This window comes from Felis catus, chromosome A3 (genome assembly GCF_018350175.1).
Source record: "Felis catus isolate Fca126 chromosome A3, F.catus_Fca126_mat1.0, whole genome shotgun sequence".
Classification (NCBI taxonomy): domain Eukaryota; kingdom Metazoa; phylum Chordata; class Mammalia; order Carnivora; family Felidae; genus Felis; species Felis catus.
The window spans coordinates 45530069-45553076 of record NC_058370.1 but is presented as its reverse complement, the minus strand read 5'-3'; the positions used below and the strand labels follow the sequence as shown (position 1 = coordinate 45553076).

General features: G+C 39.1%; 1 protein-coding gene across 7 annotated transcripts in view; it reads left to right on the top strand.

Moving 5' to 3' along the window:
• Nucleotides 1-23008, top strand: part of RALGAPA2 (Ral GTPase activating protein catalytic subunit alpha 2) — a 324755-nt gene that overhangs the window by 82810 nt on the left and 218937 nt on the right. For all 7 annotated transcript variants that reach the window (XM_019826890.3, XM_045053931.1, XM_019826892.3 and 4 more), the window contains exons 10-12: nt 2708-2935; nt 18306-18473; nt 19797-19934. In XM_019826890.3, the coding sequence (XP_019682449.3) occupies nt 2708-2935; nt 18306-18473; nt 19797-19934 (534 nt within the window). The remainder of the gene's footprint in view (nt 1-2707; nt 2936-18305; nt 18474-19796; nt 19935-23008) is intronic.

Sequence of the window (23008 nt, the reverse complement as noted above, 5' to 3'; positions counted from 1 at the left end):
TTTTAGTGGGTGGAAAATGGACTCTCTCCATTATTAATTCTTACTTATGCTTTTACTGTTAATCTTCATGAAAGAGATAAGGAATGAGGAGACTTGGATTATCAATTGGCTTTCACTCTCATCACTCACTGCCATTATAAACGTCTGTCAGAACATAAAGATGCTTTTAGAAAGTGGCCTTTTGTGGGGAGAGTAGGGACTAAGGCTAAGGAAAGCATTGTTCTATCAAGAGAAGCTTTCAGTTTACAGTATGATGGGAAATCCATCTCTGGTGTTCTATTTGGATAACAGAACTCACTTTTCATTTTTTAAAGTTTATTTTAATTTTCTTTAAATTGAAATACAGCTGACACGATGTTACATTAGTTTCGGGTGTACAACATAGAATTTGACAAGTGTGTATGTTATGCTGTGCTCACCTACCACCTGTCACCATGCAGTGCTATTAAATACCATCGACCATATTCCCTATGCTGTGCCTTTCATCTCCTTGACTTATCCATTCCATAACTGGAAGCCTGTACCTCTCACTCCCCTTCACCCATGTTGCCTGTCCTGTCATCCCCTTTGCTGGCAGCCACCAGTTCTTTGTATTTATGGGTCTATTTCTGGTTTTCTGTATGTTTGTTCAGAGTACATTTTTTAAATTACTTGGTACCTTTAAACCTATTTCTTTATTTATACTGTTTAAATTACCTAATAGTTGTGTTATCCAATTAGTTATCTAATGATTTCAAAACTTGGTGGCTTAAAACAATAGCCCTTTTGTCACACTAAACATTATACTTTTGGGGTAGGGAATTTGGGCAGGATTTAGTTGGGCAATTCTTGTGCTTCATGTGGTATTGAGGTCAGCGGGTGGTGGTCTTCAGCTGGTGGCATCTTGGTTCAAGATGACTATTCAAATGCCTGGATGCAGTTGGAAAGTAGGGTTCAGCAGGGCCTCTCTTTCCATGCAGTCTCTCTGGTAGGGTCGCGAGACTTCTTCCCTGGCTATTCAGGGCTCTATTAGCAAATGTTCCAAAAGATGGGAAGTGGTAACTGTCAGCCTTTTGGCCTGGGCCTGAAACTGGAACAGGTCTCTTCCACTCTATTACACTTGTTAACACAGTCACACAGCCTGTGTAGATCAAATTTGTGGCCATTTTTTTTTTTAATTTTTTTAAATGTTTTATTCTTGAGAGAAAGAGAGAGCATGAATGAGGAAGGGGCACAGTGAGAGATGGAGACAGAATCTGAAGCAGACTTCAGGCTCTGAGCTGTCATCACAGAGCCCGACATGGGGCTCAAACTCACGAGCCGTGATATCACGACCTGAGCTGAAGTCGGATGCTCAACTGACTGAGCCACCCAGGCGCCCCAAATTTGTGGCAGTTTTTAATTTGCTGCCATATGTGTATATATACATGAGGGTTTTTTCTTCTTTTTTTGCCTATGAGGAAAATGGGAGTTATTGATCAAAAAGTCACAGGTTATTGAGCCACAGGAGACATTAAACTTAATCCAACCTTTATATATCTATATCTATATCTATATCTATATCTATATCTATCTATATATACACACATACATATACATATATATGTATATATATGTATATATATGTATATGTATGTGTGTGTGTGTGTGTATATATCAGAAAAATGAGTACAATTTTATTTTTCTTCAGAAGATAGTTGATGCGTCAGAAGGATGAAATAATTTCTATAGGACAGCTCATCTCACAGTATGACAGTGCCTTTGATAAGCCACACAGACTTAAATAGCTAAGGCATGAAGAGAAAAATTGTTATAAATATAATCTTCCATTAATTTTCCCTAGAGATTGCTATTTGGATATCTGCTTTCAAACTGTCCTTGGTAGTTACTGAAATTATTATTTTGTACTACTCATATGTTATCACTTTTTGTAAAACATATTCACAGTGGGTAGAAGTTTAGTGGTATTTGGCTTATACATTTTTGACACTTAAAAAGTAATAGTGGAATTTATAAAAACAAAGCAAAATTATATGTGTATTTTATTTGGAGGAAACCTTTAGTTCTATGGGGAGATGAGAGCAGAATTCAACATTAAACTTTGTGAGTCATTGCATGAATTATTTTATTTCCTTGTGCTCATAAAGTTTTCTAAATATTTAAAGTTTTGTAAATATTTCAGTTAAGTTCAGTCTGAGATTCTGAATATAAAACTCGGATCAAAATTCTTCTCATAAAATACCCTCTAAAGATCTTGACACTCTTCCATCAGATATCATTTAATCTTTTGAATCAAATGATGCTTTCCAACATTGTGGCTGCAAAAATTCCACTGAACTTCAAGATCTCTGTGACCGTAGAGTAAGTGCTGAATTTAGAGGCCAGAGGTGATCATAGTGTAAATTCACTGACACAATTTGTTATGTGATTTTACAAATGTAAATTAAAGTTTGCAGTTTGCTGGACTTTCACAACCTCACCTCCTTGCAATAATTTAGTAGTTTTCCTGTTAACATAACTGAGTTGGAGAGGGGTTAGTTGGTGAATTGGAAAATTGGTGAGTACAGGTCCTGGAACCCCTTGTGCTCCGAGCAATGCTGTTGTCCAGCTTGCTGTTAAGCTGACGGTTACCAGAGTTCTTTAAGATGAAACAAGCCTTCAGGTTCACTGGGTGTTCTTGAGGGTTGAAGACAAGGCTCTCTCAGAAGTGGTAATGACTTTTTTCCAGACTGTTGGTGGTGGTGCAGGGCAAGAGAGAGCACCGGAGCTGGATGGCGGTGGGCCCACAGAGCAGGACAGAAACCATTCCAACAGCAGCACCTTGTCTGACCGAAGACTCAGCAACTCCAGCCTTTGTAGCATTGAAGAAGAGCACCGCACAGTGTATGAAATGGTGCAGCGGATTCTCTTGTCAACACGAGGTTATGTCAACTTTGTGAACGAAGTCTTTCGCCAGGTTAGTGTGTGTGTGTGTGTGTGTGTGTGTGTGTGTGTGTGTGTGTGTGTGGTGTAAGTTCATGAAATTGAAGAGTTTTGTTCTTGTTCTTTTGCTCATAGTACTGCAAGAAATACTATGGATGTATTGGGCTACATTACAAGACTGAATAATTATCCCTCTAATCCCACTATGAATTTGTCATGTGGAGTGTTGTGATATTTTTCTTTTAGGATTTTTTAAAATTTTGTTCTTGTAAAATTCCTACACATGGAGAGGAAATTCTGTATATGAACAAATCATCCCACAAATACCCTTGTGCTCCCATAAACCCAGTGGTAGGTGGGAAGAAAGCCCTTGCTGAATACTCAGCAACAAATGAACATCACAAAGAAGAGCCTCAGGCTGGTGGTGTTCCCAGGGTCCGAGGGAGCTCTCTGGACGTTTCTGCAAACACGTGTACTTTCCCTACACATACGCATGGCATGCATGTGATAGAAATATGATAGAAATATTTATGACACCAAATAATGCATATGATAGAAATATTTATGACTTCAGAGAAATAAGCTGAGTGGGGAGAGGAATAAAAGGAAAGCAAGGGCTGAGGCCAAGACGCTGACATAGCATACCTATGGTGGACACTGTGGTGGGTGGAATAGGAGAAATGTAAACAAGAAAGTAGGTGCAGGTGAGGAAGAAGACAGCATAGATCAGAGGCCAGGCAACGATTAGCAGCCCTGAGCAACAACTGGGGCTAGCTCTGCCCCCCCAGGGGACATTGGGTGCTGTCTGGAGACATTTTGGGTTGTCACAACTGGGGAGGGGGCGGTGCTACAGGCATCTACTGGGTAGTAGCAAGCGATGTTGTTAAACACCCTACCAGCACAGGACAGGGCCCCTGCTACCCCATGACAGAGAACATCTGGCCCCAAATGTCAGTAGTGCTGCTTTAGAGAAACTCTGACAGAGGAAGCAGAACCTGCAGTGCAGTGGAGCAAACAGCAGCTCTGTGGTGTGGGGTGGAGCCACTGGCCACCCGCACCTTGGTACTAGTGCCCTGGGAAACAGAACCTGGCTCTTCTGTGGGCATATGCACGTGATGGAGGGTAGTGGTTTAGTCCGTGCACCCACACAGAGGGTGAGGCCCTCGAATGGCAGAGACCCAATATTGGTGGGGAGGAGGGTTGTGTGTACAGGCACACGAATGATGCATGTGTGTCATGAAGAGCTTTTTGTGGAGGGGCGAGACTTCTAGGTAGTGATTGACCCCTTTCACTTCTGAGACTTTCATTAAAGAAAAATCAACCAAGAATGAAAGTCCCAGCATAGTCCACAGCAATCTAGAGGTTTTAAAATATTTTGAATTTTAATGAATAAAAATTTTTGACTTAAGAAAATATTAGTTTAAACTGTAGTGAAAATTCCCCTTGTAAAATACTTTTCTGATTCTGTGGCTCAGCACTGTTTTGGGTCCTCTCGCTTCCTGTGTCTTCATTTCTTGGCCCCTTTTTTTTGTTTGACCCCAAATTCCAGGAGTCGACCAAGGTTCTGGGCTTAAGCCTCTTCTTTTGTCACTGCACACTTTGCCTCCTTAGGGCCTTCATCGGTGACATGCAACTCCCACTCAAGGCTTTTGTCCAGACCTTGCTTCTTATTTCCACATTTGCCTTTTAAAATGCCCACTTGTGATCTCATCTGACATTCTAAGAGGTGTTTTAACGATAATGAGGACAAAGCTTAGCTTATTTTCTTCCCTAACCTCAGCTTCTCCCGACTTGAATGCTTCTTTAGCAGACTCATGTTCATGTGTGCAGTTTTAGCCCTCCTGGGCTCCTCGTCTCCTGCTCCTTCTGTGAACCGTCACTGGGTAAGTCATGCAGGGGGCTTTCTCACTCCTGTTCCCTCCTTTTCCTTTGACCAGTGTGCTCCTTGGAGCCCACACCTGCTGTGTCATCTGACTATACATGTCCTGCTGCCGAAACATTCTTCTATCATAATAGTCCATGATTTGAAAATCTACCCTATTCCCTCCATTAATGTTGCCTTGTTGTGTTCCTGTTGTACTTGCAGAAGGTGCTTGGTAACACTTCAATTTGAGTTGAAATCATCAAGGGCATAGAGGGCATATAATTGAGAATAGAGATCAAATACTTTATATAGTACAGGACCAGATGATAATATTTCAGGCTTTATTGATCACGTGGGCTCTGTTGTAGCTGCTCAGCTCTGCCTTCATAGTGAGAAAGCAGCCATGGACAGCAAGTAACAAATAAACATGATTGTGTTCCCAAAGAACTTTACTTATGAAAATCATGTGGTGGTCTGAATTTGGATGACAGGCCATATTTTGCAGACCCCAATTTGTAACAGTGTTTTGAACCCTTGGAAGCTAGTGCTTACTACAAAAGCTAGATATTATTGACAAAGCTTTTAAATTTTACACAAGAGATACATGCTAAATTGATGTGATTTTACCTTTATTATGTAAATTGTTTTTTATACCCAGAGTCTGTCTGCCTCCATTATTGGTATTTCACCCCTGGCAAGAGCATGCTCTAAATTCTGAATTCCATTTAAGTCCTAAGTCCAATCTAAATTCCGTTCTGAAGTAGCTTGGGTCTGGTAGGCAACTGCAGACTACTTATGATTGAACTTCTGAGACATCTTTGTGCTGTGAAGCCAAAAAAATATTTTTTTACATTTTATAATTATTCTTCATCAAATCTAATTTGAAAGCATATATGTGAAATTTAAAATATGAATGTTGCACATTTTAAAATATGAAGTAGAGACACTTGAAGGGACGTGAGTTTTAACATTGCATTCTATTGCCCTCTTGTGGTCAATGATGAATTTTTCTTTTATGGATGGCAAAATGTGACTTCTTTCATATTTGTGACTTCTTTTTCAGTTTTAAAGTATTCAAAGATTAATATTTAAGCCTAAAGGCCATTAAAGTTTAAAATGTACATTCAGGAAGTGCATGTTCTCAGTGGGGAGGTAAGGTGTGTGTGTACACTGGAGAACAGTACGTGGTGGTGGCAGAAGATCAGATGTCCATGTATGTGGCCTGGAAATAAATGCAGATGAGGAGCCATGGGGGCAGAGTGGCTCGCGGCAGGGGCTAACTGTGCAAGTCTCCTTGGACTGGATGGTTCAGTGAGTTGCAGGCAGTGGAAATAGATGGTAACAGTAGAGACGAGATTCAGCCTCAGTGTACTGCTACTCCCAGCAGGCAGCTAGCAGTGAATGGTAGAAGCTTCAGGTAGGGCAATTGTGTTCTCAGGGTCACTCCACTGGCAATTTGTCTTATTACTGGTGTTTTTCAGACTACCTTTTGTGACCATTTGTAGGTCATGAAATCAGCTCATCAAAAACTGGTATTTTTTTTAAATAATGTAATAGAATAGACCAGAACATTTCAGAGTGTACTGCATGTTGTTAGGATTAGTATTTCTCTGTGAAACTTCTACAAAAAAAATGTATTTATGTATATACTATACACAAATAGTATATCCTTCTATAAAATGGCTTACTTAGGTCATGGGTCTAAAAAGTTCAAAGCACTACTCACTATTAATTTAAGAAGAGCATCATTCCAGGTATTTCTATATGTTTATATTTGGCTACTGGCCTGGCTAGGTAGATAAACAGATAAGAGATTGGCAGAGAGGAGGTGGCTAAGGCAGGATACAAACAGAGAGCAGCCTGGCACACAGATGAGCTGATAGATATAATCAAACTGACAGGCAGGCATAGAAGAGCAGACAGATGGGTGTAGACAGGCCAGCTAGAGATGGAGGTGATCAGGGAGGTATAGAGGGACAGGTTCATAGGTACAGACAGATAGGCAGACAGAGAATTTGGCAGGCAGGTGTAGGTGGACAGGAAGGCAGCCAACCATGGACAGAGACAGATAAAGGTAAAACCAGACAGAGGCTGACTGAGGTGAAAGCAGATGCAAGAGAGCGTATGTAGAAATGCTGGGGTGGGGGTGAGGGACTGACAGAGAACTTCATGACCATGGCATCTTTATTTCTTAATGATTCTTAATGCATTTTTAATGAAGAGCTCTGAATTTTATTTGAATTTAACAGAAGAAAAGAAAGTGAAACAAAGAATTGCTGAAATTCAAATAAACATTCTTTTATGAAAAATATTAATTACTAAAAGGTTTGTCTATAATGAAAACATTATAATCACTTTAAGGTGTTGGAATCACTTTTTTAGCCCCATGGTGTAATTTTAGATTTACACCATGGTAGATTTCTTAAGAAATATGAAGAACTTAACAGCCTTGTAGTTTCTTCAGCCTCCTCTCCCCATCTACTTATTTTATTATATTATAAATTTATAGCATAAATGTACCATTATTTGTAGTCGGTGTGGGAATCCTAATGTGCAGAGTTGTTTAGTCTTAATTCTGAATTTAGATAGACTCTTTCCTCCTTGTGTCCTCAGTCTTAAAATACTTGCTTTGATTGACTTCTTAGATGGTCTTCTTTTGTCACTGAGTGGGTGTTTTCAAGGTATTTTGAGGCTCTATTCTCTGAGTCTCTATGATGAAGAATGTTTTCCTTTTGTCTTTCCTCATGAATAGCAGTTTAGCTAGGTATAATTCAGGTAGCTCTTTCTTCCAGTTAGGAACGTGCAAGTAAAAACTTTTCTAGAACTTCCAGTATGAATACCTTCAACATGCTTAAAGTAATAAAAGACAAGCTTGAAAATATTTCTGGGGAATAAGAAATTGTAACAGATGACTAAGCAGATATGAATAAGAAGATAGAATTCTAAAAATGAAAAAAAATGTAATAATTGAAATAGCAAAGGAGAACCTCAAATTGGGGTAAGCTTAATAGTTGACTAGGTACAGTTTAGGACAGAATAAATGGGATGACAGATCTGAAGAAATAATCCTGAATGTTCCTCAGAGAGATAAAGATGAAAAATATGAGAGGTTGAAACATGGAGAATACAGCAAGAACTTAGGAAGCATGTATTCCACTCTCCTCTGTCATTATTTTTTTTGTCTACTGTTCTGCAAGTTACTGAGAATATCCTATTCTGACTGTGGATTGGTCTATTTTCTTCTTCAAAGTCGGTCAGTATTAGCTATGTATATATATTTGAGGCAAAATTATTAGTCTCAGTACAAATGTTGTATATTCCTTTGAACTGAATCTTTCATCTATAAGAATTTTTTCTCTTGATTTCTAATAATGCTTTCTTTTTCCTCAGAGTCAATCTCGCCTATTCTTTTTTTTTTTTTTAATTTTTTAATGTTTATTTTGAGAGAAAGAGAGCACAAGCAGGGGAGGGGCAGAGAGAAAGGGAGACATAGAATCTGAAGCAGGCTCCAGGCTCTGAGCCATCAGCATAGAGCCTGATGTGGGGCTCAAACCCACGAGCTGAGAGATCATGACCTGAGCTGAAGTCAGACACTTAACCAACTGAGCCACCCCAGTGCCCCAATCTTGCCTATTCTTTTTTTTTTAATTTTTTAATGTTTATTTATTTTTGAGAGATAGAGATACAGAGTGTGATCAGGGTAGGGGCAGAGAGAGAGTCATACACAGAATCTGAAGCAGGCTCCAGTCTCTGAGCTCTCAGCACAGAGCCTGATGCGGGATTCGAACTCACGAGCGGTAAGATCATGACCTGAGCTGAACCAACTGAGCCACCCAGGCGCCCTGCCTATTCTGAATAAAGCTCTGTCAGTTTGCTTTTGGTTAGTGTAGCATGGTATATCTTTCTGACTTTGTACTTTCAACTACCCCAAATCCATATGTTTTGGATGTCCTCTTATAAATGGTGTATAGTCATTTTAATAGCTTTTAAAATCAAACTGTATCATTTCTGTCTTTAAGATTTTTTCTTAATGTTTATTTTTGAGAGAGAGAGTGACTGAGAGGGGAAGGGCAGACAGAGAGGGAAACACAGAATCTGAGGCAGGCTTCACGCTCTGAGATGTCAGCATAGAGCCCAACATGGGTCTCAAATTCATGGACTGTGAGATCATGATCTGAGTCGAAGTCAGATGCTTAACCAACTGAGCCACCCAGGTGGCCCACATTTCCGTCTTTTAATTGGAGCATTATTCCCTTTATATTTGACATAACAACTGTTGTAATTGTGTTTAAGTTTACTGTTTTACTTTCTGCTTTCTAGTTGTTTTGAAGTCTCTCAGGCTGGTTGTTTTAGCATCCCATTTTTCTACTCTTGTTGGTATTTTTATACTCATTTGTAATATGTTAATTGTTCACATCCCTAATTTAAGGTAGTTTCAACTTTTACCCCATAAGTATGTACTCTAGTTCCATTTACTCCTTTCCAGTTCATATGCCCCTGCTATGTACAGATCTGCTTCAACTCATGATGCGATTATGTCCTGATAAGTCCATCATAAACTGAAAATATCTTAAGTCACAAATGCATTTAATACTCCTAACCTACCAAACATCATAGCTTAGTCTTGCCTACCTTAAACATGCTCAGAATACTTACCTTAGCCTACAGTTGGGCAAAGCCATCTAACACAAAGCCTAGCTTATAACAAAATGTTAAATATTTTGTACTTTATTCGATACCATACTGGGAGTGGAAAACAAAGGTTTTAAGTGGGTTTTTAGAGGGTTTAAGTGTATCAGCTGTTTACCCTATTATTATTTTGCCCAGTTTTATTCTTTTTGTTCACATATACTAATATGTACATTGCATTCATTTAGATTCATCCAAATAATTACCCTTTTACATTTTATCTCTTTACTAATTTCTGGCCCAAGATTATTTTCTTTCTGCCTAAAGAATAACTTTTAAGGAGTGCCTGGGTAGCTCAGTTGGTTAAGCGTCCAACTTCAGCTTAGGTCATGATCTCATGTCTCATGAGTTCAAGCCCCACATCAGGCTCTATGCTGACAGGTCAGAGCCTGAAGCCTGCCTCAGATTCTGTGTCTCCCTCTGTCTGCCCCTCCCCTGCTCTCTCTCTTTCTCAAAAATAAATAAACATTAAAAAAATTTTTAAAGAATAATAACTTTTAAGTTAGATCTCCTGGTAAAAGTTTTTCTCATTTTCTTATCTGAAAATTTGTTTTGCTTTCATTTTAGAAGTACATGTTTTCTGGATACTGAATTCTACGTTGGCAGCTATTTCCTCTCTGCACATTGGATATTTGTTCCATTGTTTCTTTGAAAAGCCATGCTAGGTCATGTGGTTGCTCCTTTAAAGGAGATGTTCATTTTTTCCTCTGGCAGCTTTTAAGATTTTCTGATTGTTCTTGATTTTCAGCTGTTTTACTGTAATATGCTCTGTATTACCCTGCTTTTGTTTTGGGGTGTTTTTTTTTTTTTGACTCTTGAATCTGTGGATATCTCTTACTAATTTCAGTAAAATTCTCAGCCATTCTTTCCTCAATATTATTTCTGCCCCCTTTTGCCAGTCTTTCCTTCTGCATCAGCAGCCATGCATAGGATAACTTTTTCATTGTGTTCTCTCTCTTCCCTTGCCTTCTGAGTTAGCCATCTTTTGTCTCGCTGTGTTTCATTTTGGTTTCCTTCTGATTTTTTATCCAGTTTTCAGCCATGTCCATTCTGTTGTCAACCCATATAGACTGAGTTTTAAATTTTGGTTATTTTGTTTTTCAATTACATTTATACTTCTTTTTGAAACTTTCTTTAGCCTGATCTCCTATGTGTTTATTATTTTCTTTATATTAAATATAATTTATTGTCAAATTGGTTTCCATACAACACCCAGTGCTCATCCCAACAGGTGAAGTATTGTTTGTTTTTTTATTGTGGTTTTGTTAATATAGGCTTCTTTTCTCATATTTTGGATTTTTTAATTAATAAGCTACATATCATATTAACCATACTGCACAAATAATTTGGTTTTACTATGATTTTACTTTCTTTTTTTAAATGTTTTTATTTGAGAAAGAGAGAGAGAGAGAGAGCATGAGTGGGGGACAGGGGCAGAAAGAGGGAGAGAGAGAATCTTAAGCAGGCTCTGTGCTTAACACAGAGCCCAATGTGGGGCTTGATCCCATGGCCCTGGGATCATAACCTGAACTGAAATCAAGAGCCACAGTCAACTGACTGAGCCACTTAGGCACCCCTGATTTTATTTTTCACCAAAGAAAATTTCTGTTTGCTTCTTGGGAAGAGAGTAACATAGTATACCTTGATTTTGGATTTGGGTTATGTAGTTGTGTACATTTGTCAAAACTCATCACGTGGTCCACTTAAGATTCGTGCTTTTGTTATTTATAAATTTTACTTAAAGTACCATAAACAAAATTTTTTCTTTTCAAGTTTTTACTTAAATTCAGTTAACATATATGGTAAAATTGGTTTCAGGCATAGAATTTAGTGATTCATCACTTACGTGTAACACCCAGTGCTAATCACAAGTTCCCTCCTTAATACCCATAACCCATTTAGCCCACCTCAACCTTCAGTTTGTTCTCTCTAGTTAAGAGTCTCTTATGGTGTGCTTCCCTCTCTTTCTCTTTTTTCCTTCCTCTATATTCATCTGTTTTGTTTCTTAAATTCCACATATAAGTGAAATCATATAGTATTTGTCTTTCTTGGACTGATTCATTTTGCTTAGTGTAATACACTCTAGCTCCATCCACATCGATACTAATGGCAAGATTTCATTCTTTTTGATGGCTGAATAATATTCCAGTATGTGTGTGTAGGTACATACGTATGTGTGTATGTATATATACACACACACATATGTACCATATCTTCTTTATGTATATATACCACATTCATTAGTTGATGTACTTTTGGGCTCTTTCCATAGTTTGGCTATTGTTGATAATGCTGCTATAAACATCAGGGTGCATGTGCCCCTTCAAATCTGTATTTTTGTATCTTTTAGGTAAACACCTAGTAGTGCAGTTTCTGGGTCATAGGGTAGTCCTATTTTTAACTTTTTGAGGAACCCCCATTCTGTTTTCCAGAATGGCTGCACCAGTTTGCATTCCCACCAACAGTGTAACATCTGTCTTTTTCCTGTGTTGTTAATTATAGCCATTCTGACAGGTGTGAGTTGGTATCTCATCATGGTTTTGATTTGTATTTCCCTGATGATGAGTGATGTTGAACATCTTTTCATGTGTCTGGTAGCCATCTTTATGTCTTCTTTGGAAAAATGTCCAGTTTTCCCAACACCATTTGTTGAAGAGACTGTCTTTTTTCCATTGGATATTCATTTCCTGCTTTGTTGAAGATTAGTTGGCCATATGGTTGTGGGTCCATTTCTGAGTTTTCTATTCTGTTCCATCAATCTTTGTGTCTGTTTTTGTGCCAGTACCAAACTGTATTGATGACTACACCTTTTTAATATAGCTTAAAGTCTGGAAGTGTGGTACCTCCAGCTTCGCTTTTCTTTTTCAAGGTTGTTTTGACTATTTGGCATTTTTTGTGGCTCCATACAAATTTTAGGATTGTTTTTTTTAGCTCTGTGAAAAATGCCAGTGGTGTTTTATAGGGATTGCATTAAATGTGTAGGTTGCGTTGGATAGTTCTATTTGAACAGTATTTGTTCTTCAAGTCATGAGCATGGAATACTTTTCCATTTCTTCGTGTCCTCTTCAATTTCCTTCGTAGGTGTTCTATAGTTTTCAGAGTGCAGATATTTTACCTCTTTGGTTAGGTTTACTCCTAGATATCTTGTTGTTTTTGGTGCAGTTGTAAATGGGATTGATTCCTTGATTTCTCTTTTTGCTGCTTCATTATTGGAATATAGAAATGCAACAGATTTCTGTACACTGATTTAATATCCTGTGACTTTGCAGAATTCATGTATAAGTTCTAGCAATTTTTTGGTGGAGTCTTCCGGATTTTCTACATAGAGTATCATCTCATCTGTTAATAGTGAAAGTTTGACTTCTTCCTTGCCAACTTGGATGCCTTTTATTTCTTTGTGTTGTCTGATTGCTGAGCCTAGGACTTCCAGTACTATGTTAAATAATAATGGTGACAGTAGACATTATTTATTTCTACTTTAATCTTCATTATTTCCCTTCTTCCACTGGCTTGAGGTTTTATTTTCTGTTCTTTTTTCTAGCTTATTTAGGTGTAAGGCTAGGTTGTATATTTGAGACTTTTCTTGCTTCTTGAGGTAGGCCTGTATTACAATAGACTTCCCTCTTAGGACTGCCTTTGCTGCATCCCAAAGGTTTTGGACTGTTGGGTTTTCATTTTCATTAGCTACCATGTGTTTTTTAAAATTTCTTCTTTAATGTCCTGGTTAACCTGTTCATTCTTTAGTAGGATGTTCTTTAACCTCCATGTATTTGTGTTCTTTTCACATTTTTTCTTGTGGTTGACTTCAAGTTTCATAGTGTTGTGATCTGAAAATAAGCATGGTGTGATCTCAATCTTTTTGTACTTGTTGAGGGCTGATATGTGACCCAGTATGTGATCTATTCTGGAGAATGTTCCATATGAACTTAAAAAAAATCTGTATTCTGCTGCTTTAGCATGAAATGTTCTGTATATATCTGTTAAGTCCATCTGGTCCAATGTGTCATTCAAAGCTATTATTTCCTTGTTGGTTATCTGCTTAGATGATCTGTCCATTGCTCTAAGTAGGATGTTAAAGTCCCCTACTTTTATTATATTATGATCAATGATTTTATTTATGTTTGTTATTAATTGGTATGTATTTGGGCACTTCCAAGTTAGGGGCATGAGATTTATAATTGTTAGATATTCTCATTGAGTAGATGCCATAATTATGATATAGTGCCCTTCGTCAACTCTTGTTACAGCCTTTGGTTTAAAATCTAGTTTTTCTGGAGGCACCTGGGTGGCTCAGTTGGTTAAGCGTCCAACTTCAGCTCAGGTCATGATCTCATGGTTTGTGAGTTCCAGCCCCACGTCCGGCTCTGTGCTGACAGCTCAGAGTCTGGAGCCTGCTTCAGATTCTGTGTCTCATTCTGTCTCTGTCCAACCCCCTTCCCCCCCGCCCCCGCCTTGTGCTCTCTGTCTTTCAGAAATAAATAAATATAAAATCTAGTTTTTCTGATATGTATGGCTATGCTGGCTTTCTTTTGATGCCCTTTAGCATAATAGATGGTTTTCCATTCCCTCACTTTCAATCTGCAGGTGTCTTTAGGTCTAAAGTGAGTCTCTTATAGGCAGCATATAGATCTTGTTTTTTGTCCATTCTGATATCCTATATCTTTTAATTGGAGCATTTATTCCATTTACATGTTAAGTGATTATTGACAGATATGAATTTGGTGCCATTGTTTTATGTGTAAAGTTGGTGTGTATGGTGATGTTCTCTGTTCCTTTCAAGACTTTGTTGCTTTTGGCCTTTCTTTCTCACTCAAAGAGTACCCTTTATATTTCTTGTAAGCCTGGTTTAGTGGTCACAAACTCCTTTAGTGTTTGTTTGGCTGGGAAACTCTTTATCTCTCCTTCTATTCTGAATGACAGCTTTGCTGGCTAAAGTATTCTTGGCTGTATATCTTTCCTATTCAACATATTCAATATATCATGCCACTCCCTTCTGGCCTGCCAAGTTTCTATGGAGAGATCTGCTTTGAACCTGGTTTTTCTTCCCTTGTAGGTTAAGGACTTTTTTCCCTTGCTGATTTTCAGGATTCTTTCCTCGTCTGTGTATTTTGTAAATTTTACCGCGATACGTCTTGGTGTTGGCCAGCTTTTGTTGATTTTGGTGGGAGTTCTTTGTGCCTCTTGGATTTCAGTATCTGTTTCCTTCCCCAGATTAGGGAAGTTTTCAGCTATAATTTGCTCAAATAAACCTTCTGCCCCCTTTTCCCTCTGTTCTTCTTCTGGGACTCCTACGATATGAATGTTGATATGCTTTATGGAGTTGCTGAGTTCCCTAAATCTACATTTGTGGATCCACTACTTTTCTTTTCCTCTTATTTTCAGCTTTATTATTTTTCATAATTTTATCTTCTCAATCACTGATTTGTTCCTCTGCTTTGTCCATCTTGTCATTTCATCCAGTTGGTTTTGCATCTCACTTATACCATTTTTACTTCAGCCTGACTAGCTTTTAGTTGTTTTATCTCTGCAATAAGGGATTCTCTAGTGTCTTCTGTGCTTTTCTCAAGCCCACCTAGTATCCTTATAATTGTTTTAAAATCTGATTCAGACATATTACTTATATCTGCTTTGATTAAATCCCTGGCCATGACCTCTTGTTCTTTCCTTTGGGGTGATTGCCTCTGTTCATGTCATTTTGTCTAAGTCACTGTTCTTTTATGTATTAGGAAAGCCTGTTATATTCCTGCTACTGAGAGTAATGGCTATAATTAAGAAGGGGTTCTATACTTTCCAGAGCCTGGCATTTCAGGAAGTGTTTCACAGTGTGTACTCTATTGTGTTTTGTCTGCTCTTTCTCTCAGGTCAGTCCTTTGCAGAATTTTCTCCTTACCTGAAGTGTGAAGTTATTGGACCCTATTTAGTTTATGATGTTTTAAGTAGGTGTGCTTTGGTCTGCTTGTTAAAATAAGCCTGATCCTGGAGCACTCTATGGTCAGTAGACTTCATGCATGCAAGGGGTTTTGCTGTTCTTCTGGGGGAGGCGCCTGCTGCACTGGTTGTCAGGCTAACTTGCCCTAGTAAAGATGCACCTGCAGGGCACAGTGGGGTGAATCTTGGTGTAAGTGGCTCCAGCCTCCATGGGAGGCGCTGTGTTGCTTACTGAGGTTGGTCAGTGCTGGTGGGCAGGAGATGAAAATGGCGTCACCCCACTCTATTGTTCCCAAGCAGGTAGTTTGCACCTGCCGCTGTTCAGGAAGCCCCCATTGAAGAGCAAACAATCACCTGTCCTGTGTCCTTGGCTTCCATTAGATCGTGCCTTCACCCTGTCTGTGTCTGAGCTGTGTGCTGGCCAGGCAGCACAGTACCCCTGTGTTTTATCTCAGGCACCTGACTAGGTTTCAAAACTCCAAATTTTAGGTACATGGCATGGCACAGACCTATGCTTATCCTTTGGGGGAGCATCTCACCACACTGTGACTAGTGCTGATTAATCCCAGAAAAGCAGTTGCACAATCACGTGGTGGCTCAAAGCTGGCATTAGGGTTTGCTGTCCTTGGCTCGTGTCTCTGTTCCTATGCTAATGAACAGGGCAGCACATTGGTGCCTGCCAGCTCTTTTGTCCCTTGAGAGTCTTGCTGCTTCTCCCAAATGCACTCCAGTAAGGGAAACTGTCTCTCCCAGTGTGACCCAGGAGATCCTCAAAGCACACAGTTTGCTCCCAGGCCTCTGCCCTCCTTTCCCACAGGAGCATCACTATGCCTGACAGGCTCTGCCCAGCAGTGGTGCAGACTTCTAAAACTTCAGACTTAGAGCCCTGCTGTATGTAAAAACTTGCCACTAATAATCAGCTGCTCTGGTTTTCTTAGTCAATGGTGTTGGGGAAGTGTTTCTCTTGTGCAATCCCCTGGGTGCTGCTTTCTCTCTCTGTCTTTCTCTCCTTTCAGAGATCAAGTTTCCCTCCCCTCTGCAGCACCATGATTCTTTTTTCCCTGGAATTAAGTTTCTGAAGCTCCTATTTTCCATGATGTGTTTTCTTTGCTCCCTCTGTTCTCTCAACATTCAGGTTGATTTCTTGGGTGTTCAGAATGATTTGATATTTATCTAGCTGTGTTTGAGGGATGAAGCAAGCATAGGGTCCCCCTTCTGCTCCGCCATCTTAACCAAGGCCCCATAACAAATTTTGAACTCTAGTCAGCGATACGCATATTGAAATGTTTAGGGGTGAAATGAACTGATGTCTGCAGATTTCTTTGAAATTCATCAAAAATAAAATGTATTGAAAGAAGGAAAGATAAGGGTAGTTAGACAGATGTGTGGTAAACAAATCTAGCAAATGCTAATGGTAGAATCTAGGAGGTAGTATATGGGTATTCACTGTAAAACTATTTCAACATTTTTGTATGTGTGAAAATATTTGTAATAAAATTTTGGAACAAAATCGGAGTTAGACACCATTGTACTTTGTCATACTCTTCTTTGTCTTTGCTGATCTTTCTTTTTTAGAAAAAAAAACTAATGTTTATTTATTCTTGAGAGAGAGAGAGACAGACAGAGATTGGGGGCGGGGGCAGAGAGAGAGGGAGACACAGAATCCGTAGCATGCTCCAGGCTCTGAGCTGTCAGCATAGAGCCTGATGCAGGGCTGGAACTCACAGACCGTGAGATCATGACCTGAGCCAAAGTCAGATGCTCAACCAATTGAGCCACCCAGGCACCCTGTCTTTGTTGATCTTTCTTGAGATACAAGTCAGAATATTTGTTACATTGATATGTTGCAGTCTTGTAACACAGATTCCTTTATTCTGGAATTTGATGTGACATAACCACCATCTATGGAAATTTGTATATTGCATAAACCTTTGTTACACTGTAATCTGACTGTAACTGCATCCTGTTTCGTGAACATTAAGGACAGTATTAAATCTCTGAACCTTGATATCAAAACCTAGAATCATTGCTAGCTAACTTTGTAACCCTGGGAAAATATCTCAGGTGCTCTGGGTCTCATCTTAATGCCTCATCTATGGAATGAAAGTATTTGTTGTAGTATTGAATACTTTTCCTTTGTGTTCACCCGTCAGACAGAAATATTACTTAGAGCAGATACTCAAAAGGAAATACATTTTCCCTTTAGCGTTTTGTTTGTATTTTTGGAATCTTACATTAAATCAAAATTCTTAGTGCATATGTATATGGAGATTTGGTAATGTTACAAAGTCCACATAAGTGTGCACAAGGGGCTCTTGTTAACGTTGGTGTCTGTACTCAGTTGAACAATTGGCTCTTAATAAAGGAAGGTAGGGTGGGAGGGAGAGAGGAAGAAAAGAAAGAAGGAAGGGCAAGTCAAGGAAAGGGAAAAGACAAAAAAAGAAAAAAGAAAAGCTCTAAATTGGCAGCATTTGCCAACTTCTGTGTTGTAAATATTCCCTTTGTCACCAGCACAACATCCCTGAAGATGGAGCTGGGAGGAGGGGTGACACTTGGCTGCAGCTGGCTGCAGTAGTATGATGGCTGTCTTATAATCGGTTTTTGATTCATTGGGAAAGGTTCCCAGTTGTATAGTGTTTATATAGCCAAATAGCATATCTGTGTACATATGCATGGTCGTTATTTTGTGAAAAACTTATTCAGAATACAGAAGTTAATTTTAAGTTGCATCATGTTTTTTTTCTGGCCCAATTATGGAAATGCTTTTTTTCCTCAGACAAGTTTGGTGTGCACAAAAATACCTGGCCCCATAACTTTCAGAGGAAAATCTGAAATTGGTGCTGACTGGAAGTGTCTATTATGTGGCTCTATAGTGATCTGAGCTGGTGTGGAGTTAAAGAGAGTCTTCTTTTTTTCCTTTTAGGCATTCTTGTTGCCTTCCTGTGACATAGCTGTAACAAGGAAGGTAGTTCAAGTGTACCGAAAGTGGATACTCCAGGACAAACCTGTGTTCATGGAAGAACCAGATAAAAAAGACGTTGCCCAAGAAGATGCTGAGAAACTAGGATTTTTAGAGACTGACAGCAAAGAGGTAATATGTTATCACCAGTTATTTCAGCTGGGAATACACATATTATAGCAAAGTATACCTGGTCAGCCAAGGGGCCAGTCAGTAGGACACAGGCAGGTGGATCTCTTTTGTCATAGCTGATGCTCTCCAGTTGCCGAGTTCCCTGAGGACCCGTTTCAGTGAGGCTGCTGCTGTGCTCTGTTCAAGGTCATCTCCTAACCCTCAGGCTAAGTCCATGTGTATATCTCAGCTTCGTTAATAGGTATTGCTCGGAGCTGTTTTATAAACCATCGTATTGTACAGGTTTCTGTATGAGACTGAAAATGTCACTGCCTAAGTATTGATGTGTTTAAATAAATAGCATTTGAGAAACTCAATTTAGAATGATTGGGCAGCCTTTTCTCGTGCAGTGGACTGTTCTACAGCAGTTAGGATGTTAACACACTTAAAAGAACTATCCCAATAATGAGTGTTGTCTCCTCCATAAATAAGTCTCACTACAGGGCTGGCTGCTGTCTTCAGAGTGGGTGCTGTGTGAATGGAACTTTTAGTCCTGGTTAGGTAACGCTAGTAGCTGGAGAAATCTAAAATGAAACAGTGGGACCTCTTCCTGAGACACAAAAGAAACTTAATACCATATTTATATATCTGGCATGCTATTTTGAAATCTAGTCTGATAAATTATTTCTAAAAGTGGGTGTTGTGGGGAGCCTGGGTGGCTCAGTCGGTTAAGCGTCCGACTTAGACTCAGGTCATGAACTTGCGGTTTGCGAGTTCGAGCCCCGCATCAGGCTCTGTGCTGACAGCTCAGAGCCTGCTTTGGATTCTGTGTCTCCCTCTCTCTCTGCCCCTCCCCTGCTCATGCTCTGTCTCTCTCTGTCTCTCAAAAATAAATAAATGTTAAAAAAAAAAAATTTAATAAAAAAAAAAATAAAAAAATAAAAGTGGGTGTTGTAGCAATTAACAACAAACATTTAAAAATATTTGTGGCCAAAGGCATATCACTTTTAAATATCTATATTAATTCCATAGTTTTAATTTTTCAATATTGGTGAAATCATTTTAATAACTAGTCATGAGGCCAAAACAAATAGATAGGCAAATGGAATTTATCACACATTTTAAAGGTCTGTGTTACAGGCTCATTCAGTCTGGACCTTTATTTATTCAGCATATACTAAATGCTAGGCACTGTTTTAGTTAGGTACTGGAGGTGGTGAACAAAATGGAGAAAATCTTGCCCTACTAAAACCTACATTCTCATGAATTTTGGTGAGTGTAAGGAATTAAATATGCGAACATGTACTTCTTCCCCCTCTGTTAACTGATTTTTATGTTCTGAAGACCTTGTCGGAAAGTTCCCGTCATAAGCGCTCTTCCAGTTGGGGACGCACATACTCCTTCTCGAGTGCAGTGAGCAGAGGCTGTGTGACAGAAGAGGAAGATAAGAACGTGAAAGCCGGGGCCCAGGCTATGCTGCAGGTATGCATCTGGCAGGAGACATAAAGGCCCCCAGTTGGAGTCCACTGAACATTTGTTTATTGTGATAGTGACATATAAAGTATGGTGATATATTTAGCCATCTGTCAGTAAACCGCTCTCAAGTTCTCTGAGTTTTCTTCCTGATTTCTTACCTTCAGTTTGTACAGATCTTTCTCTAGTCAAAGGAGACCTACGAGTGGGTTGCGGTTTCTTCAGAGGGATTGTTATGGAGTGAAATGGCTGAGATCTCAATCTGAAAAAAATATTTTCTGAACACATATGGGTAGTCAGTCAGTGACCTGGACTCTAATTTGAAAGATAATCATGATGATTATATAATCTTAAAAGGAATATTCTTCTTAAAAATTTCCTGTTTATGAAGAATGATTTAAAAAAATGCTCCAGTTTTTAGATATTTACCTGAATGAATATAGAACCAATAGAACCAATGCCATTTGGGAACATTGGAAAGAGAAACTTTGGCTGATCACTTAGTCTTATCCCAGACCTCAGGATTTTATCTCAGAAATGGGGATGAGGAGATTACCTTTTGGGTCCATCTAGGGTAAAGATTGTTAGGAGTATAAGTGAAAACACAGAGTGCCTCTGTTTCCTCTGCTCCCTGGTGCCTCATCCTCCCCCCCCCTCCCCCATACTCACCTTTCTAGTTGTGTCCAGTTAGGCTTCCCACACAGAGGCCGGGCATGAGGTCTGGTGATGGCACGGGCATGGATTGTGTGTTGCCGGATTTTTGCTGACACTGCTTCTGTCATCTGTCTCTTGATAGGATTTCTTATCATGATATCCTTTTTGCTTCAAATTCATTAGCAGTTTACTATAACTATTGAATTTTCTCATTTTTCAATGAAAATCAGCAAATAATTTTAAATTAACCAAAAAAAAAAAATCAAGATGATTTTACTTGAGTAGCTTCAAAGAGCTTTGGTGCCAGTCAGTATAATCTGTGCCCGCCCTCCCCTTCCCCCCTCCGCCAGCAGAGAAGTACGTGTAGGAGTCCCTTCCCTGTGTCCCTTGTTAGCCCTTGTCCTCCAAGTAGGTTGCCATTTGCTGTCATTAGCCATTCCACTGCCAGTGTCTCCCTAGGTTCAGAAGAGTGTTAATTTGTTTTCTGAAAGGCTAGGTTACATCTACCTGGCTGAACCAAGAAACAAAAATTCCACTTGATTATAGCACAACAATTTTTAAAATGTTTAGTTTGGATTATAGTAGCTGTTTTTGGTTTTGTGTTTTTTTTTTTTTTATAGTAGCTATTTTTGTTCTCTTTGTGTCCAACATTTTTGCTCCTTCACTTGCTTTGTTAGGAAAAAATGGCCAAATGGCAGGTTTGATAAGATCATCTTCTTCTGCAGTTGCTGTTTACAAGTACAATTTGAACATATTAATTTTTTTTTATTTTTTTAAGTTTATATATTTATTTTTGAGAGAGAGCATGAGCAGGGGAGGGGCAGAGAGAGAGGGAGAATGAGAACCCAAGCAGGCTCCGTACTGTTGGCAAAGAGTCCGACACAGGGCTCCATCTCATGAAAAGTGAGATCATGACCTGAGCTGAAACCGAGAGTTGGATGCTTAACCAACAGAGCCACCCAGGTGTCCCTTCTTTCTTTATTTTTACCTTAACCAATACTAACATGGTAGTAAGAAATATTCATGAACCTGGCATTTTGATCTTTTTTAAAAAATAAAATGAAAGAAGTGTATAACATATGAAGACTCCTCACTTTTACTTGGGAATATGCGAAGTTTCAAATTCAAATCGAGAAGCCAAATACATTGAGTTAAAAGGATCTGTCTTGCAATGGATCATCTATGATGTACTTCAAAAAAGACAGCCACTAAAATTACACTAAAACCACTATAGTTGGTTAGTCAGAAACTTCTTTGTTGTCCTTTTCCCCACTTGAGGGCTAGTAAATTATTTGCAATTGATGTTATCATCCATTATCAACTTTTATAGTGCTTATTTAGTAATCTTTCTAAAAAATTGGGTCATAAGACCTTTCTAATCTTGCATAAGATAATCTTATAGGTTCTCAACATTTTAGTTCACCCACTTGACTTTTGAGCGTGTTTATTTTAATCTCTCTAGTCAGTTTGTACATCCATTTTGAGATGTTGTGTTAATGAGTTTCATCTACAGGTGAGCCAGAGAAGTAGATCCTTTGAGTTTGTACTATTGAATACGAAGGAGACTTAAAAAGCATAGGATCTAGATAGATGGTGCACATCCATCTATCCAGTCATCACCAGACTGACAACTCAGAATCTCCTACATTGAGGGGTCACTGGTGTCATCTTTGTCAGCGGTAACACAATGTTATTTTCCTGTAGTGCCCCAAGCAGTAACTTACTGCATAACAGCCTAGATGCATGCTCCTCACAGTTTTCTACTGAAATACCACTGACAGAAGGGGACAATGAACTTGAATCCTAAAGGTCTGAGGCAGAGTATAGAGTGGTTGGCTGATTAAATTTTTTAAGACCTGCTTTTATTGTGAGAATTCACTTAGGTTTTATATCTTACTACCTATTAAGTTCTCATATTAAAAACATATGCACCGAGAAGCTATGCAGTGTCGATCACGTGGCTTTGGCCATTTCCTGGCTCCCTAGAGCCCCTGGAAGTCTGCACCTCTGTTGGATGCTGCTGGCCATGCTTACTGCCAGCAGAGTTCATGTTCTGGGAGGTCCAACAACAATCAGATGTTTTTCTCCAGTCACTGGCCAACCACTGCTCGTCTTCCTCTCCCCCTCCCCCACCTCCAAATGTCTCACCCAGAGGCAGTGAGCCTACCTTGTCTTTTCCCCCTTTTCCCATGAAGGAATGTCAAAAAGAAGCCTTCAAAACCTTTTCCGATTCATACGTTTTCTAAAGTTGCAATGTTAATATGCATTAATAATTTTTTTCTAAGGAAAGGTCTTTCAGGGGTCTCAGTTGTTTAAGTGATTCTAAGAGAAGCATTTCAAAAAAAATCTTCAGTATGTGTTGGTACCACTTGCCTTAATTGAAATAACTCAAAGGTGACTCATTGGTAGAGGAAAATTAATATCATTAT